The sequence below is a fragment of the Octopus sinensis genome, linkage group LG5 (assembly GCF_006345805.1).
Source record: "Octopus sinensis linkage group LG5, ASM634580v1, whole genome shotgun sequence".
In the NCBI taxonomy this organism is placed as follows: domain Eukaryota; kingdom Metazoa; phylum Mollusca; class Cephalopoda; order Octopoda; family Octopodidae; genus Octopus; species Octopus sinensis.
Genome location: NC_043001.1, coordinates 134,412,594 through 134,432,149, shown reverse-complemented (window position 1 = coordinate 134,432,149; position 19,556 = coordinate 134,412,594). Strand labels below are relative to the sequence as shown.

Here is a 19,556-nt window from a genome sequence, read left to right as displayed (position 1 = left end):
CTTATCTCAGAAATTAACTGAGAAATCTTAATATTTAAAATTACGTCAATTTAAATTCTAAATGCAAAGCAGTCATATCAAGTTTAGATGGTAGCAGGAAGGGCAGTGGGAAAACCACTGCAGTTTATGATTCCAAATATTTTTACTGTAAATGCTTGATACTTACTAAATTTTCTGATAACATTTCCATGAATTCCATTAGTGTAGCTGTTTTTTTAACTTTAAAGACTCTAATAAAGGAAGCATAAAAGAGAGTTTAGATTTAAAAAAAAAACAAAAGCCTTAATCGTAGAATATTATTTCATTCAGAAACATATATTACAAAACCTTGATTTCTTTTTATTTTGAGTTCAAAGCCGAAAATATTTTATATTTTAGATGATTATAAAATGTACATTTTGTAATTTTTGATTAAAGACTATAGTTATTCCTTGATAGTCGTTTCAATAAAGTAGGAGTGAATGAAGTTTGTTAAAAGTTCTTTTTAGTCAATTCCAAATAATTTTCCTTTTATAACCAACTTCAACTTAGTAAAAAGCATTCTTGTTATTCAATGATGCAGATAGAGGGAAATTAGGTTGCTATTTCTAGTAGACTTGAGATCATTAAGAGGCCCGTTTATTTTGGTTCTAAAATCGAGTGGTTTAAAAAGTACATTATATCAAGTAGTTTAAAGGGAGATAACGTTTGAAAGCGAGTGGCGATTTCAGACAACTCCTGAAAGAAGAATAAACTAAGAAAGATTTCTATCGGGCAATAAAATCACAGTTAGCCAATTAAATTGACTCATGTAATTAATTAACACAGCACGTTATATATATTAGCAGAAAGACTGCTCAGAGGGCGGTTTTCTGCTAGCTCCTTGATAGTGTTTTCACACTTGATTCCTAATTCTAAGAATTTTTATATTTTACATCTAATTATTTCTTTATATTATAGTGCTCACTTGCTTAGTAAATATTCCTTTCATTATTGGTAGCCCAACACCAGAGGGAGAAGTAGTTTATCAAGTTTTACCTTCCCCTGAAAGCAACATAGAGATTTCAATTCAGCTGCCCATCTGTAAGTTTTGCAGTGTGTGTGGGTGAGAGAGAAAATATTGTAAACATTGAATGAAATAAAACATAAAATGAAAAAAATCGTATAAATTGAAGGGCATTAACTACAGATATATATCCCCTGACTTTGTTGCCTTATAACATCTAGAAAAATAGATACTTTTTTAACAAAAATTTCTACAAATATCACTTAGATGTTGTGACTTCAAATTCACATGATCTGACTTTTTCCCTCATAACTTTCAGGAAGATGGGTATCTTTTAATGAAAATTTATACAAATCCCTTTCAAACGGCATAGATTATGATTACAAAGAAATTTGTGGGGAAAATTTTTTTTGAGGATTTTCACCTAATTTTTTTAAAACCACAGCCTTTGAAACAATGGAGTCGGGGGCATCTTTGTACAAAAATAGAAAGAAATTTTGAAAACATTTTTTTTTACACCCCACTCCAGGCCTATTTTGGCCAATTTTGGCCAATTTTTTTTTTTTTTTTGCAATTCAAAATCTTGAGAATAGCATTTTCGGTGATTAAGAAAAAAAAAAAAGCGATTTGGCTGTTGTTTCTAGCACATCCCAAAACAACCCTCCTCGTTTCTTCATCACTCTTGCATGTCTTGATGTTTTTCAATATTTTTCCTCCATAAATACATTTATATGCTAGGAATAAAAAAAATTGAGAAGTTATGAATTTTTTTGCAACCCCATTCCCTGCCCCCAATTGTTTCTGTTTAGAAATTAAAATATTGGAGAGCTTGAGAAAGTCATTGCTGGCATTTATTCAGTGATTTAAAAAAAATTATGGAGATGTACTTGCATAGCAAGTGACTTGAACTGAGATCGTGTGCTGAAACAAAAACAATGCAGTGTGGAAGCTGTTTGTAAGCCATTCAAGAACACACAAAAACCACTAGTTTCATGGCACTACTTAAATTCAGAGGCCCCAATGTACCTACATAACGATATGAAAAGGAGGGTTAGTTTTAGGGTGTCATTACATGTCCACACACTGTACATTTAAAATATTTTGTATATAACACCTGTATTTAAGTAGTATCATTCAGGGACCTCTGTTTTTAAGTCATATTAGTGCAAGTTTCGAGTACCTGTTGATAACTTTCTTTTCTCCTTGTCTTCTAATAATAATTACCTGACTTTCTAGGTTTTCCTCGCAGCTATCCCACATTCAAAAATTATATGGGTATTTTAAAAAATTTTCATTTAATAAATGTTTTTAGATTAATAGAATAATCTGTCAGTTTTGCAAATAGCAAATTAAAACTTACAAGAGAAAGTGAGAGACTTTGCAAATGAAAATGGAATACTCCGCAGTGAATGCAATGAATATATAAATTTGTGAGAAATTGGAATTAAAAAAAATTCAATAAACATGAGAAATCGAAATTATGGGAAATTTCTTAGAACACGGATTTATAAAAATATTTCCAGATGGTCAACCCTTTAATAATTGCTTTCTTTTAGTACTTTTAGTAATTCTTACATACCTAATTAATAAGCAGCTTTCTCCATTATAGTGTGTGTGTGTGTGTATAAGCAAAAAAGCTAGTTCTAAAAGTGAAGTGGCTACAAACATTACTTTATATATATTATCATTGTTTAACGTCCGCCTTCCATGCTAGCACGAAGCAAATCTATATTTTAAAGTAATAGGTCTCTTACCTGAAGTTGGTTTTCTCTGGATCAAATAAATCATTGCCCTGATGACCACAGAAGTGGTCAGCAGTAACCACTTGTACATTCATGTAAAGATGAGCTTCAGTTCTTTCTTTCCTTTTCTGAGCTTCCACCCGCCTATTTGAAATAAGTGAGATGAAACATATAAAACACATTCTCTGGTATTAGAATGTATTTAAAACAACTAATTCAGCTGGAGTTTTTGTTGAAAATATACATGTGTAAATTGCAGTAATTAACCCATTAGTGTTTAAACCGGCCAAATCCGGCCCAATATATTCTACATGTTTTATATTCAAACTGGCCATATCTAGCCTCTCACACCTAACCTACATTGACATTCTAAAAATAAACAATCACATCATTGAAACCTCAAAGCTGTAAGATAATGCATGATTAATTCAAAACAATTTGAGTGAAAAAGTATTACATTTAACAGAGTAATCTGAACACTAAAGGGTAAAAGCATTCCATTAACTGTCAGACATTGGTGCACAGAGATATGAAGATATAATTATTATTTCAAATATGTATTTGAACCAATTAACATTGATAAACTTATGTACTAAATGGTTATCTTATTCACTACAAATAAGAGACCATTATAACATGCAAATATTATTTTAATATAATTATCACTGTCAATCCAATAGCAAATACAACAGTAATATATACAGTGATGATAATTTTAGATTAAAAATAATCCCAAAATATAATACATGAGTATGATGGTGACTTCACATATTTTATGAATATGTCCCTACCCTGTCACAGTGATTTTTCATATTGGTATTGAGTGGATGATTCTGAAAATCACAATGTATAACTAGTTTGTTACCAACCCAACCACCACCAGTGTGCAATATTTAAAGCATCCAAGATTACTCACCATTTACATCTATAATTGTTCAACAATTATGGATGTAAATTTTGTGCTTTTTGAAATTTTTGGACAATTTTTTTCGAAATTCTGTTTATATTCTATAACTATCTACAATTTTCTTAAAAGAATCATATTAGGTTAAACCATGTATCCTAGTTTTAAAATAAGTACACTGCATTGCTGTGTGGCATAAGAGGAATGAAACAGGTTAGCAACAAGAAGGGCACTTAACTATAAAACAATACCTCTGAGAAATCTGTTCAATATATACTAGTTTGGAGAAGCAAATATAAAACAATGACTAAGGCAGATTTAGAAATAGTGACATGGGACTTGATTTTGAATGCAGTATAGCATGTAGTGATCATTTCAACAAAGGTGAATGGAGTGAACACTTAAAATATATATTCCAAAATGTTCAGAGGAAACTAGACCCATTCAGTCTAACCCAATGACTTTACTTTTATTTATTCTAATTCAAGTTCTCCATACATTAACAGTGGAGACATAGTACTTTGCAACATATGACAGACATTAAACCATGTAATACATTTCAGATTTTACCTGTAATTATAATATAGTTTTATTATTTTTCAAAGATTCCATAAAATTTAAAATTTTATATCAGTTTATTAGTATGATAAGTATGAAAACAAATGCACCTAGAAAATATATATTTCAAATGATTTTCATCTCTTGAAAAATAGTTAAAACAGCATCTGAAAATTTTGTCTAAAGTAAATTATGAAATAAACATTTCCTCTAATTTAATGGCTTACATTAACATAGAGAAAACAGAAATAATATAATTAGCTGGCAGTGGGTTGCCCACAAATTCCTCTGAAGTCTTTCTTAAGTGACATATGAAATTTAGTAGTTAGTCACATTATGTAACTTGCAATGTGACAATGCTTTTTTAATCTTCACATGATACCAAAAGCTGCTTGAGTTGCCATTAAAAGATTATTACTTCCAACATAGTTGGAGAATCATCATCAAACTAATTAATGCTGTTCTTTAAAAAGTAGTCAAATACATTGAATCCCGTGCTCAATTAGCATGTTATCAACCCTAGAGAACTTTGTGGCATTTTGTAAAGATAGACAAAATGCCTCTAAGTGTTTTATCTGGCATGCTAATAATTCTGCCAGTTTGCCCCCTTGAAAGTAATGATAAAAACAGTTTCAGTAATATGCAACAATTCATGTACAATTAAAATGTTAAATAAGGGGCATGGATTCACTGAAGCTCCGGCATCTGGCGACGGACTTGGTAAACACCCACAAAGTTATCAACCACCTCACCAACAACAACACTGAACACCTTTTTGATCTCCATGTGTCTAACACACATGGACATGCCTACAAAGTCAGAAAACAACACAGCTCCCATGACTTTCGGAAACATTTTTTCACGCTCAGAGTTGCTGAAGCATGGAACAAACTGCCTGCGTCAGTTGTTGACTGCCATGACACTGCATCCTTTAAGGCCCTCATGCTTTCCGAAATCCGCTGAAACTACACCTGATTATATATACACTTTAGATGAGTTGTAGTGCACCTGAGCACTGTACACAATGTTTTATTATTATTATTATTTTAACAATTGTGTGATTCCAGGTTCAATCTCACAATCTGGTACCTTGACCAATATCTTCTACTGTAGCCTCAGGATGACCAATACCTTGCAAATGAAATATGAAAGATCACAAATGCACAGAAACTCATCATCTATGTGTTTTTACTGGTGTAAAACTGCTGAGTTGCACATTTTTATGTCAAAGCATGACTGAGCAGTTCAATAGAACAAGCTCCAAACTTAACTATTAGAATCAATATAATTGATTGAGACCCATGAAGGTAGTGCCCCAGAATGGCTGCAGATCATATAACTAAAACCAGTGGAAAAATATCAAGCCAGATATAATTATCAAAAGACAATGTATATTTCAAGAGCTAAAAATAAAAGTTACTGTGAAAAGATCAGGTTATCTTAAAAATAAATGGTTTGATAAAATTCAAAGTGAACTGGTGGTTTCACATTGTAAAAGAACCTGAAAAAAACTGACATACAAGTAAAAACAAATGTAAATACAAACCTTTCTTCTGCTAATCTGTTCTTTAAACCTTCTGGAATGTCTATCTCACTCACTGGTTGTAATACATCTTCTGTAAAAGAATATACATATATACTGTTGTAAAATTCTTCAGAAGAACATTACATTGTTAAAAACAGTTATTCATATGCAGTTGCATTCGAGAGAGCTAATAACAGCATGTCATAATTACGATAATGATCAGTTTAAAGAATTCTACCTTGCAAATTAACACAATTTATGCTAAATGTAAATAGATGAGCAGCAGAGCAGAAAACAGGATCCCAAGACTCAATGACACTAATGCTCTTGTGGAAAGCAGAAATGTTCCCATCATACAAATATGCTGAGGCAACCTTCTAAAACCCTGTTTCAGTTAGCAGAAGTAAGTTAATTACTGTTAACATTTATGTGAAGTTCATATTAAAGTTATGTTAAGCCATTAAAAATTCTTTGCACATTGAGCAAAATTTATTAATTTTTCCAATATGGCCATTTTAAAATGGCAGTTATATATTTCAAAATATCAGTAGCAAGGGAGCATTGAATTTTTAGATAAATTTATCAATTATTTAGAAAATATTTCTGGCTAGTTTTGTTTCTATAAAAAAAAAGTTCAAGTAAAACAATATACCATGAAAACAGTAAAGATAATGTTCAAAATACAGACCCATTAAACTTTCTCTGATATACACCAACATATATGCATTTGTACAATGTCTGACAGTCATGTCATCATCTTGACCACCAAAATTATGATCAATAGCTTCAAGTTTTGTACATTTCGACACAACATCATCATCAAATTTGCACCACTGCAAGTAGAAAATTCATTGAACTTAACTATATTCCTATAAATCATTTCAGAAAATAACTATAAAAGAGGATGTTTACATAATGTGTAAATGTTTCCATTCAGTAGTAGAAAGGGAATCTATTAAAAAAAAAAAAAAACTGTTTTAAGAAAATGTTTTACAGGAAAAGAAACAAGTGAAATTACCTTTCCATCACCTTTTGGATTTACATACACCACATAATGACCACCGTGATTGTCACCACTATGTACAAGAACTGCATGTAAAACATAATTGGCTGGGGTCTTTTCCTTTTTCTGCAGAAATGTGTCTAAGTTTAATCGTTCTGGAAATTCAAACCTGTTAGAAAATGGAATTTGAATTGAACCATGTAATTGAATAAGACATCATTACAGTGTTAGACATAGATTTGTATTTGTAGAAACTATGCTTAGAAAATAGAGAATTAAATTTCAGCTTTAGTTCAAATTTTACTACTACTATGCAGTGATCAAGCATTTTAAGAGAAGGACTCAGTTCCACTGTGCATTACCATGTGTCTTCTACAATAGCCACCAGGCTGGTGAAAGCCATTAAAAGGGATTTGGTAAACAAACTAACAGAAGTTTGTCATGTGTGTGTTTGTGTGAATGTGCATGTATATGTGTTTGTACTCTTGACTTAACAGCCTATAATGATTTAAAATGTTTCTAGTTTTACTTGAACATGACTTGAAATTAAGAAATATTTCATTGCCTGGAAACAGGTGAGGGTTGACAGGAAGGATATCCAGCTGTAGAAATTCTGCCTCAATAAATTCTGTGTAACCCGTGCAAGCATTGACAAGTGGATGTTAAATGAGGATGTTGATAATGATATTTTTCATTGAGAAAAATAAAGACCACACTACTATTTTCTATCTTATGTGCTGGTAGTCCATTATATATGACTTCGATAACAGTTTGTAAAATCTTGGCATATTTGACGGTCAACTTTTATATCAAAGAAAAAATGCCTTTGTTGCAAAGAAAGTAAAAGTACTTTATACAATTAGATATGAGTAACTGTTAAAAAGAAAATATAAGTAATGAATGTTAGTCATTCAATCAACTGAATGAAATAATGTAGATATTGGTTGATCACAGACATGTAACATTAACGAAATCCTCAGAGACAATCAGTGACACAATGTGACAACAATGTGAAAAAGGTCAGAACTTTGGATTACACAAACAATTCAGCTGATAGGTTTTTGCAATTTCTACATACTGAATTTCATAGCTGATCCAAGCCTTGGATTGACTGAGAAATACAATTAAGACAGTTTTGCTTTTTCTTGTTTTACACTTGGAGCCAATCTCCATATTCCTCCACATCAAATCCAGTGTTCAATATTTGAAGAAACTCTTGAAAAACGCCGCCACCGTGGTGATCTCATTCTCGCCCACAACATCATTAGCGGAAAGTGTAACCTCTCGAAAGAGCTGTTCTTCACTCCTGCTCCAGAGCATCGACTGCGGGGTCATTCCGAAAAGCTCTACCTGCGACGATTTCATCTCAATCGAAGGAGAGGAGCTTTCTCCGTCCGGGTTGCGGATCCGTGGAACAAGCTGCCAGACGAGATGGTGAAGATGCCGACGACCGCTTTGTTCAAAGCCTCCCTTGACCTCAAGTGGCCTGAACTCTTTACATGAACACCACCCTGTACTTAACTCCATGTCCCCCTACATGGCCTTGCTATTTGCTTTTGAGCCAAATAAACTAACTAACTAACTAAACTTTAATGATAAATCTGAAAATAACTCACCTGTCATTAATCTTTATATTAGCATCAGCAACTGGATCATACATAAATCGCATCAACTGCAGATGTAACACAGGAGGGAAGTTCAAGAAAATTACACCTTTTTCAGCATCCTAAAAAAAAAAAAAGAAAAGGAATATGATTTTTTCATTATAATATTCACACAGAATAAATTTAGCTAGCTACCATAACCTTTATTTGTTCTCTTTTAATATTAACCATTTTCATGAAAATGATAGACATGGCCAGTAGAATGTTTGATCCTGATATCGGTGCTATATTTATGTGTTTCACTTAAACAAATTTTACAACTGGCCAGGAAAATCGTTATGTTTGATGATACAAGACTTTTCGACAATTTGTGCCTTTGTACTTTTCTCATAAAAGATTGAAATATGAAAGTCCAAGTGGATAAGGAAAGCTAAATCTGAGAACATACATGTTACTCCATACAGGTGTAGAATATGTAGCCATAATAATGTAAACATGAACAGAGAGCAACTAGACTTCATAAGGCCACTTGAAATGATAGATCTTACTATCAGAGGATCACTTCTGGTGAACTTGCATCCGTATCAGTCAAGATCACATTTTAAAGACTGGCTTTTCCAGTCTCATTAACAGCTACTTTATCTATAGTCTTATTAACAGCTCATTTTGGTTCACTTACAGCTAACTATCCACAAAGCTCAAAATGAGATGGTGATACTGCTCCTATACATATACAAAGACATCTTAGAATGCATTCCTAAAAGTAACACCTGACTGATTGGCATAAAGGCACTCACAGACATTTCCCAACCTCTAGTCCTATCAGATGAATTGTTCGTGCAATCCAAAGTTCTGGCCTTTTCACATTGTTGTCACATTGTGTCACTGATTGTCTCTGAGGATTTTGTTTATGTTAGATATGTCTGTGATCAACCACTATCTACATTATTTCATTCAATTATTGGTTCAATCAATTGAATGATTGACATTCATTGCCTATATTTTCTTTTTAACAGTTACTCTAGTCACAGACATTCCCCAACTTCTAGTTCTCTTTGCTTCTTCCACTATAATAGCCTACCCTTTTGGTTTCATACCATCCTCAAGCACACCTGACTCTCTCTTTTTTTCCCTCCATCACCTATGCTGTGTCCAGCCTCCCAGGCCTTTGTATTAACCACTATACCCAATCCTACCAGAACATCAGTCCTAGGGAATTCCCTCTTTGCACAATTTTTTTCTGCAGTGATTTACTCACAATTTTAAGTGAAATGAATAATGACATCAATCTCACATGTCTCAGAAAGCCTGTGAAGGATATGGGCATTACCTTTTACTTTGAATAGAGTGAGAAAGAGAAAATATAAAAAAAGGGAGAAAGACTATTGCATGAAATGACCATTACAAATTGTATTGATGTAAGCAGAACTTTACTGAGTCAAAACAACAATTTTCTCACAAAAATCCAGTTCTTAGCTATCCTTAACACACTCCTGTTGCATCCACAGTTCCAGGATAACTAGATATTTTAGTATACGGCACCCTACTGCAGCAACCAACTAATTGTGGTTTCTACTCCAGTCATTGTTTCACAGAACCTGGATATTGCACTTCTTCCTGCCTAAACTAGTGGTTCTCAACTGGGGCCCATATAACCCTTGGGGTTCATATGCACCAAAATTGTTAAGATTCATATGTAATAAATTGATTCTACTTCAATATATAAAATATCTTCTTTTTTTTTTTAATACAATTCCTTATGATATTTAATTATAAAAATACAAGATTTTTTTAAAACATCAAATGGCTATGAAGATACACTTGAGAGTAAAATAATAATCAAAAGGGGTTTATAGGCGAAAACTGGTTGAGAACTACTAGTCTAAGCTACATCCTATCCCACCCTACAAACACTAGGTTAAGTGTGAAATTTTATCCAATGAAACAGGATATTTAATGAGTTAAGACAAATGGTTACCCCAAAACTTTTAGTTTCATAGACACAAGTACGAATATAAAAAAAAAAGAGAAAAATTACCTGTAGGCCATGTTCACCAGCATCATATTTATTGTCACCATCTAAAGTTTCAACTTTCACATAATCTTTAAAGGATTCCAATACTGTAAGAGTTAAATGATTTTGTTAAAAGAAAATGCGAAAGAAAAAGTTAGAAATTACATCATGGCAGAGTCATTTCAACCATTCAAAACACAAAGTCAATTTTGAGACCTATCAGAAGAGGTCATTACAGAATTTCAAACTATTGCAGAACTGTATCAGTGAACCAGGTCGCAATTGTGCAACAGAAACTGAAAAGTAAATTTTAACAACCCCACTACAACTGCTTCAGTTTCAAAATATCATCTTGGATCAAGTCATTTTCTAGACAAATACAACTCAGAAATTGTAGAATTATACTGAATTTAATAAAAACGGTTCAAGACTATTGTGTCTCGCGTTAAACTTATCAGAAAAATTTACTTATACATCATTTAAGAATCATGTTGTATCACAAAAGATGAGAGAAAAAAAAATTAGTAAATGTCTGATTTGTTTGAAAAATTTTTCCACAACGTAAATAGAGTTCTAATAAAGATCACATTAAAATAACAAATAAGAACGTCAAGTATGACAAGGAAATGAAGAAACCAACAATATTAGTTTAAGAGCAGCACAAATTGTGGCACTTTTCTTTAATAAAAGTTTAATAACAATGATTTATCCATGGATAAAACAAAACCAACAAATATGAAAGTCTTACCATTTTTCTTGCCCTTCACATTCAACTGAATATCGTAGAATGGTTCGGTCCGCTGTGAACCATAGTCAACATGTTTACATTTGATGTATGACTGAAAATGTAAAAATATTAAAATTATAAATCAAACTAACCAGCATGCATTAAGTTTAACCTTTTTTCTTCCACATAACTGTTAAAATATACTGCTGTTTCAGTTACTTTTGAAAAAAGAATCATGAAGAATTTAGTAAAATAACTCATTATTAAAGTGATGTTCAGAGCAATTTAACATGCAATTTTGATAGAATGTATCAATTTAGATTGCTTTAAAACAGGTTTCAAAACATAAGAATTGTCTGGAGAAAGGCAAATACTATACTATAAGGCTGTTAATTGATTAACATGTGAGAAGTGTATATTTTGTCTTCAAGGCCGTTCCTGGCAAAGATAATTTATTCTTCACAAGCAGTATTGCCTGGCGTTGCTCGGGTTTGTAAGGGAAATAACTATAAAGCATTTTTAGAGGGTTATAGCCAAAAAATGATGGTAAATTTTTTTTTTAATCATTGACTCATCGTAGACATTTTTAGAGAGTTACTTCCCTTATATAATAGCGAAAAAATGCATTAAAATGGAAAAAAAGATGGTAAATTATTTTTAAAATCGTAGACTCATGCTAATACCCAGAAGGGCTCGATATGAGTCACGACTATAAGATACTCGGTTTTGGTTAAACTGCACCGCAAAATGTGGGAATCTAAATGTTAGGAATCTAAACTGTAGGAGACAGACACACAACCTTACTTTTATATATAAAGATTTACATGTCAATAAATATCTTGTAGTTAAGTGTTAAATTTAAATTACCTCCGCTCCACTTTCATAAAAAGATAGTACCAGTTGTGTAATGCTGTAAAAGCTAGGCTACACCTAACACTTCTGGGGTCTTGCAGATTGTTAATTAAAGGAAAAAGGCAAAAACTGTTGTTTTCATGTGATTCAATCAACAATGTCCAAAATATTCACTAATCTGGCCATGATTGATTCACCTAAAGTCAATGTACATTGTTAAACTAGATAAGTTGAGACTAAATGGATAGAAAGAAAAGAAAAACAAAAAAAAAAAAAAGACTCACCAGCATTTTCCCCTCAAAAAGCTTTGGTATTGTACCTTCAACACATGTGCCTTTCATTTTGCTTTCCATATTATCTAAAAGCTGTGAAAATGCAAATGAATTAACGTACATTAAATGTTTACTATATGTGTGGATCAGAAAATTGTAGTTTTATAAAAAAAGAAAAAATAGCAATTTAATTTCCAAGAATGCTGACATTATTCAAATATTAAAATTCATTTAAATTCCCTATCATTAGAAGCAACTAAATTGTTTCATTTTGTTCAAGAATGAAATAAAATATAGTTATTTCATGTTACATTTCTTAACTCCCCACCCCCAATTATTGTAATTAAAATCAAATCTTTCAATGATTTAAAAGACTAAAAACTGTTACTTTATTAAAGCAAATATTCAATGACCAGCTTCATTTCCATGTCAAATATTTCCCTATTCTGTTAGTAAACGAAAAATTTTAACATGTTTATGGCTTGTTAAGATATTTGTAATTTTAATACTTTGGAAAGGACAAAATTGGAGAAACAATACATTAGTGAACTAAATACCTTAGACTTTCTATCTCTTAGGCTCAAATCACAGCATGGTTCAACCTCACCTCTTTTTTCCCTCCTGGGATCAAGAGACAAATGTACCAATAACATAATAGAGCTAATTTAAACTATACCCAATTTCATACAAATCTAGCAAAACATCAAGTCAAAAGAAATCTATTTTCCAAAGGAATCATTATTTCAAAAACAAAATTCTTCAGATGCTTGCAGTAACAGAATTAATACAAAGGTTCACTAGACAGAATATTTATAAACGAAATATAGCAGATAAACCCTTTTTTCTTCTTTTTGTTAAATATATGTTCAAGAACCAACAACTAGACTAATATAATTCCATTAACTTATTGGAAACATACACACAAAAAAATGTATAAAATCATTGGCAAAAAAGAAACAAAAATTAATATAACTACATTAACTTACTACTCTGCATAACTCCTGTACATCGTGTTGCATAAAAGAATCCAAGGTTTCCCACCTAAAAAAAAATGTAAGGAGATATATAGAAAACAAAATACATGAAATAGATTTTTTAAATTACAAAATAGTGTAGATTACTATAAGATTTTATTTCTAATGTAAAATTTTTTACCCAAAAGATTTTGTCAACTTCTTAGTGCCAACTGGCTTGTCACTAAACTGGAGTTCATAAAATACCCGTTGCAGTGCCAAAGGAACGCTTTTAGAGCTGTCATCGCTTTCTGTTGGCATCAAATACACAGCCTTAAGAAGAAGAAGAAAGAAAAAGTGGTAATTTAAAAAAATACCTGATTTACATTTTAACCCCTTAATGGATTATTGCGAGTTTACTCGTGCATTGCAAATGTGTCTTTTTAGAACCAGAGTATACCCGGTCAAAATTAACTTTTCATTTTAGCACTGAAACAAGTTTACTTGTCTTGTTTCATTTTTGAGCAATCACGAATTTACTCGCATTGTCATACGCCTCGCAGCACATATTCTGGCGCCATTTCAAAGAATTTATGCTTCTGAGTTTTGAACTTTTACTTCAGTGCATTCTCAGACTCAGGAGGGGGTTGATGTCATTTTAGAACCGTCTCGTTTCGATTCTCTATTATTCATACAAATAAGAGAATTATTTATGCAGTTTTTTCCCAAAATGGATGAAGATTTAGATATATTCAGTGATCACGAAATCGATTTTTCATTTCACGATCTGGGGAAGAATTAGACACGTGTAGTTCAGACTGACAACTTTTCAGAAGATGACAAAGAAGATAATCAGATAGGTACACATGCATGGCACGAAATCAATTGCTTGTCCGATTCTCCTCTTCCACCTCCATTTCCTTTCACTGGTAAACTAGGAATAAATTTGGAACAAGATCCTAGTTCTATGACGCCGCTAGATTTTTTTCAACTTTATTTTGATGAATTTCTTTTGGATCTTACATGCAAAGAAACGAATTGAATGGCTGAAAGTAAAGCATCAAATTGGGAGCCTGTTACTCCATCTGAAATGATGTTTCTTGGTGTGAAAACGTCGATGGGTATTGTCAAGAAACCAGAGGAGGAAATGTATTGGGGCAAAGATCCTTTGCTTGAAACTCCAATATTTGCAAATACAATGTCATACTGACGTTACAAGAAGATTCGAGAATACTTGCATTTTACGAACAATGATTCATTTGATTGAGAAACTCATCCAAACCCAAAACTTTGCAAGATCTACAAAATTTACCAAGTCCTAGAAGAGAAGTTTCAAAAATTTTACAACCTTGGAAAAAATGTAACAATTGACGAATCTCTTATGCTTTATAAAGGAAGAATTGCCTGGGTTCAGTTTATTCCAATCAAACGTTCACAATTTGGAATAAAATATTTTATGCTCTGTGAATCTACAACTGGCTGAGTATGGTCTTTTATAGTTTATGTCAGCGAAGGTACTTGTTTTGATCCTGAATTTAAAGACTTCCCTATTTCTTCACAAGTTATGACCTTGATGAAGCCCTTACTAAATAAGGGTCATTGCTTGACCATTGACAACTATTACAGCAGCCCCCAATTGACTGCAAATAAAACAGATGTTTATGGAACTTGCGACTAAATAGAAAAGAGGTTCCCAAAGGAATAAAGAAAAGCAAATTGAAGACCGGTCAGGTTAGTGCTTATCACCGAGGAAGGCTATGATACTCAAATGGAAGGATAAGAAAGAGGTTTCATTTCTTTTGACTATTCATAATCCAGCCCAAGAATAAGTTCAGACAAGAAGAGGGGTGAAGAATCGACCAAAAGTTGTCAGTGACTACAATTCTACAATGGGAGTTGATCAGCATCTCGTCAATTATCCCACCACAAGGAAATGTGGGAAAAAATATAAAAAATGTATTTTTTCATTTGATGGATTTGGCTATCTGGAATGCTTATGTTTTGTATAAAGCATCTTTGGAAACTTCAGCTTCTGGTATGAAACTGCTGAAATTTAGAATGCAAATAATCACCAAGATTATTGAAAAATATAGGCCCTTATTGCCTCCCACAAAACCAGGAAGACCATCATTGATCCCACATCCAACAAGATTTGCCCCAGCTGGCCACTTTCCCATGGAAATACCACCAAGTGATAAGAAAAAGAACCCTACAAGACAGTATGCAAAATGCGCAGAGAAGAGAGACGCTAAAGGAAAGAAGATTCAAAGAGAAAGCAGATACGTGTGTGATGTCTGCAAGATAACTTTGTGTAACTCCTTGTTTTAAAAATTATCATTCTAAATAAACTGTATCTCATTTTAAAAAAATTTTCCTTTGATTTAAAAGCAATACATCTTATAAAAAAAATCGAAATCTTCAATTTTTTATAAGATAATTAAGTTATATGTATTTTTTCAATGTCCGAGTTAATTCGTTTAAATCCAAATGAGTAAAAGTACATTTTAATTTCTATAATAAAAAATAAAGGAAACAAGATAAAAAAAACTTTTTGTAATTAACACAATGTATATAATTAAAAAATATGCCCTGAAATGAAACGCCATGTCAAAATAATTGATCCATTAAGGGGTGAATCGAATTTACTCAAAATTTAAAGAATTTATTGATTTCAACTTAGAGGGCCCCTAGAATATTTGGTAATTACAGCAAATTAATAGGATTTTAAACATTTAATACAGTACTATGGAATCGAAATGACAAGTTCTCAGAAAATGTAAATATTTTTACCTTTCTAAGTTCATTAGTGAAGAACAAAGTCTGGAGCAAGGAATTCATATAGCAAGTTGCACCTTGGTTCTTTAGCCCAACATAGCCTGTATGTTTCTTGGAATCCCAACTAAAAACAGCAGAATAAACATTTCAGATTTTATTATAAAGAAAGATGTTCTTTCAGTTAAAAAAAGAAAGAAAGACATAATACGCTAAAAGAAAACCCTTTCATTTGGGAAGGATGTTTGTTATTATGACAGTGAAAGAAGAGCAAGCTTGGGAGTATAGCAGTTTGCAGAATATTAAAATCTAAGAGACATTATTTCTTGGGTATGTTAGTTTAAGGCAAGTATTACCAAAAGATTTACACTGAGCACTTTAGTTAAGACACATTGATTAAATACCATTTTAGAGAGCAGGAAAATAGTCTAATTGTATTACACAATAACTAGTAGTTGTTAGAACACAAAAGTCATGGAAAACAACAGTATCACAACTTAAATGTTATTGTTGAATAATTTGATAAAATATTTTTTCATCACTTAAAAATCTTTAAAAATTTAAGAATGTTAAAGTGGTTGGCATTAGCAAGGGCATCCAGCTGTAAAATTCATGCCAAAACACAGTGAAATCTAGTGCAGTCCTTCGGTTTGTTAGCTCTTGTCAAGCTGTTCAACCTATGCCAGCATGAAAAACGAATGTTGATGAAGTTAGGTTAATCTGTTTTGTATACTGTGAAAACTAAACTGAAGTATAAAAATTGCCCCCTTTTTGCTACATATCAATTCTTTAATATATGTGAGGAAAAGTTTTTCATGTGGAAAACCAGCATCATCCAAGTCTTTCCTCTGTACATCACAGATGATGTCCAAAGGAAAGTTAAGGGCCAATACAGTTTGGTATTCACAATCATTGCAGATAATTCTGCCAGGATGAAACGAGCTGGAAAGATACAAGGTATTCTTTATGGTGCTTAAGCAACTCTGAAAACCCACTGCTCTAGATGTTTTCATTTTAAATCAGTCCCAAAAGGATGACAGACAAAATTCACTTCACCAGGAATTGAACTGATAATGCACAGAGCCAGAGCAATTATGCCACGACATTCTATATAATGCTGTAAAAACTGCCAATTTGCTGCCTTTTCACACACACACATACACAAAACCATATGAGAGAGAATTAAAATGTAATTACCTGACACCATGAGGGGCATCTGCAACCATTTTGACTTCAATAATAACTTTATCATCTTGGACATACCCGCTTTCTGGTGCTAATAGTTCCTGGAAATAGATTAATACACAAGTTCTACAAAGATTGTGAATGAAATGCATTGACCATAGACTGAAACCCTAGAAGCTGTCCAACAATTTCAAAGTGAACAACAAATGACAATCTAGCATTAATTGCACATTAAGTCTATCAATGGAACAATACTTCAATCTCAACACTGTACCTAATTAAAGTTTTATCTCCATAGAAACCACCCAATGAGAGAGAGAGAGAGAAGAGAGAAAGAGAGAGAGAGAGAGAGAGAGAGAGAGAGAGAGAGAGAGAGAGAGAGAGAGGATTAAGACTAAATAACATGGCAAGATTAACCTAAGCAAAAACTGTCTAGATAATTTCCAATAAAAGTGCCAAATGAAAATTAACTATGTTGATATTAAATGTCCATTAAGTGGCTCTGATTAACATCTACAATTTCCCTAAATTAGCTGCTACAATAAATCAATTATGCTGTGACAGACCACAATACTGAGTGGAGGATTACATATTTAGACTTGGTAAAAAATAGAAAAGATATTTACAGCTTTCAGGTTGTTTCTGGTGGTAAGATACATAGATTTTTGTGATAAAAAAAATGTCTGAAACAGTCTTAAATAGAGGTATGGAGAGGGTTAAAAAAAGGCCCGTTGATGATAGACAAAGTTAAACAAAAAGAGAAATTAATTATTAAGTGGTATAAATAATAAATTAAGCATTTAATTTGATATACAACTAAGATTAATGAAGATTTGTTAATCTAGTGAAGATTGAAAATACTTACATTCCAAGATATAAAATGACTGAAACCCCAATCATTCTCTTTGGTATAGAAGAGATGCTGTATTTCTAAAAGAGAAAACAGTTTTAGTGAGAGGGAGATATAAAGTATTAATCACAAATCAAATTTTTGACAAGTTGCTCATTTTGATCAATTGCTTCTGATCACCTACTGCAGCTGCTGAGCTTCAACAGAGTTCCACAGCTATCATTATATGTTAATCAGAAGCTTAGAATCTTATTGTGATGTCCCAATGTTTTTAAGAATGAGTGTGCTATACAGAATTACATAGTAGCTACCGGCTAAACTAAAGAACCACAGGAGACTATTCAAAACTACTTCAACTATAAACAATGAAAAATATTTGATATTAATATCAGTAGCAATGCAAGAATGATTTAGAAGGCTCAAAAAATATTTTAATATTACTCAGTACAATTGCAGGCAAAAATTCTACTATTACATTTTTTTCCTTTGGAAAATGGAAAAAGACATTGCAGGTGAGGTTGGTACAAAAATAATTGTGGTTTTGATTACTTTAAAACTTGATGCTTATATCATTTTGAAGTGCGCATTTGATTTATGTTAATGATTTTGGGTTTCACTGTTTATTCTTTTTCATTTTGTCAAGTCAAACTGAAGATGGACCCATTTTATTTTTAGGATTGAAAAGCAACAGAAACAGCTTGCAATGTCAACCAAGCATTTGGCCAGGGGACTGTCCATGAATATAGTTCAACAGTGGTTTTAAAAAATTTCTGCAAGCAAGGAGAACCTTGAAGACAAGGAAGGTCATACCTGATTTTCTGCAATTAACCAATGGCCAACAGAGGTTTATGGCCGAAGCAAAGCCAAACCAAAGATTAAAAAATTCCAGAGGAACTAAACATTGACCATTCAACAGTTTGATATTTGCACCACACTGGAATGTCAAAATACCACGACAAATGGATAACTATGAGTTGAACAAATATATATTATTACAAAGTCCAATCCATTTTGTGACTGCATTGCAATATATGATGAGAAATGGACTGAATACAACTAATCCTATTCTGCACAGTGGTTGGATCATGGCACTTATCAAACCCAAGAAGCATGACAAGAAGGTAATCATCACCAATGATCAGCAAGTGCTATCATTCACTACATCTTGAATCCAGATAAAGCCATTACAGCAGAGAAATACTGCTAGAAAAATCCACAAAATGTACCAGGAGCTGCAATGGTTACGCCCAATATTAGTCAATGGAAAATGAACGATCCTGCTTTATCGCAGTCTCTAATCACATCAGACAAATGATTCTGACGAAATTGAACAGACTGGCCTATGAAACTACTTCACCCAGCTGACTCTCCAGTCCTCTCTCTGACCAATTACCATTTTTCTAGCATCTTAACTTCCTGCAGGCCTTCAACAACCAAGCAGCTGTTCAAAAAACACCAGCTTAGAACCTTAAAATTCTGAGAATGAAAAAAACTTATTTTCATGAAAATAATTTGAGATATATTGATACTAAAAAACTAGTTTTTGCATCAACCTGATAATTCATAATAGTTTAGACATACACAAATAAACTAATCTCAAGTTAATATTT

General features: G+C 32.4%; 1 protein-coding gene across 4 annotated transcripts in view; it reads right to left on the bottom strand.

The window, feature by feature from the left end:
* The window catches only part of LOC115212392 (ubiquitin carboxyl-terminal hydrolase 7), a 70,325-nt gene that overhangs the window by 18,511 nt on the left and 32,258 nt on the right, over positions 1 to 19,556 (bottom strand). For all 4 annotated transcript variants that reach the window (XM_029781277.2, XM_029781279.2, XM_029781276.2 and 1 more), the window contains exons 6-19: positions 17,962 to 18,026; positions 17,109 to 17,197; positions 15,930 to 16,038; positions 13,342 to 13,472; positions 13,173 to 13,227; positions 12,199 to 12,279; positions 11,084 to 11,174; positions 10,360 to 10,442; positions 8,334 to 8,443; positions 6,733 to 6,886; positions 6,403 to 6,547; positions 5,736 to 5,805; positions 2,740 to 2,871; positions 167 to 230 (exon numbers count right to left, since the gene is read on the bottom strand). In XM_029781277.2, coding sequence (XP_029637137.1) covers positions 167 to 230; positions 2,740 to 2,871; positions 5,736 to 5,805; positions 6,403 to 6,547; positions 6,733 to 6,886; positions 8,334 to 8,443; positions 10,360 to 10,442; positions 11,084 to 11,174; positions 12,199 to 12,279; positions 13,173 to 13,227; positions 13,342 to 13,472; positions 15,930 to 16,038; positions 17,109 to 17,197; positions 17,962 to 18,026 — 1,379 coding nt within the window. The remainder of the gene's footprint in view (positions 1 to 166; positions 231 to 2,739; positions 2,872 to 5,735; positions 5,806 to 6,402; positions 6,548 to 6,732; positions 6,887 to 8,333; positions 8,444 to 10,359; positions 10,443 to 11,083; positions 11,175 to 12,198; positions 12,280 to 13,172; positions 13,228 to 13,341; positions 13,473 to 15,929; positions 16,039 to 17,108; positions 17,198 to 17,961; positions 18,027 to 19,556) is intronic.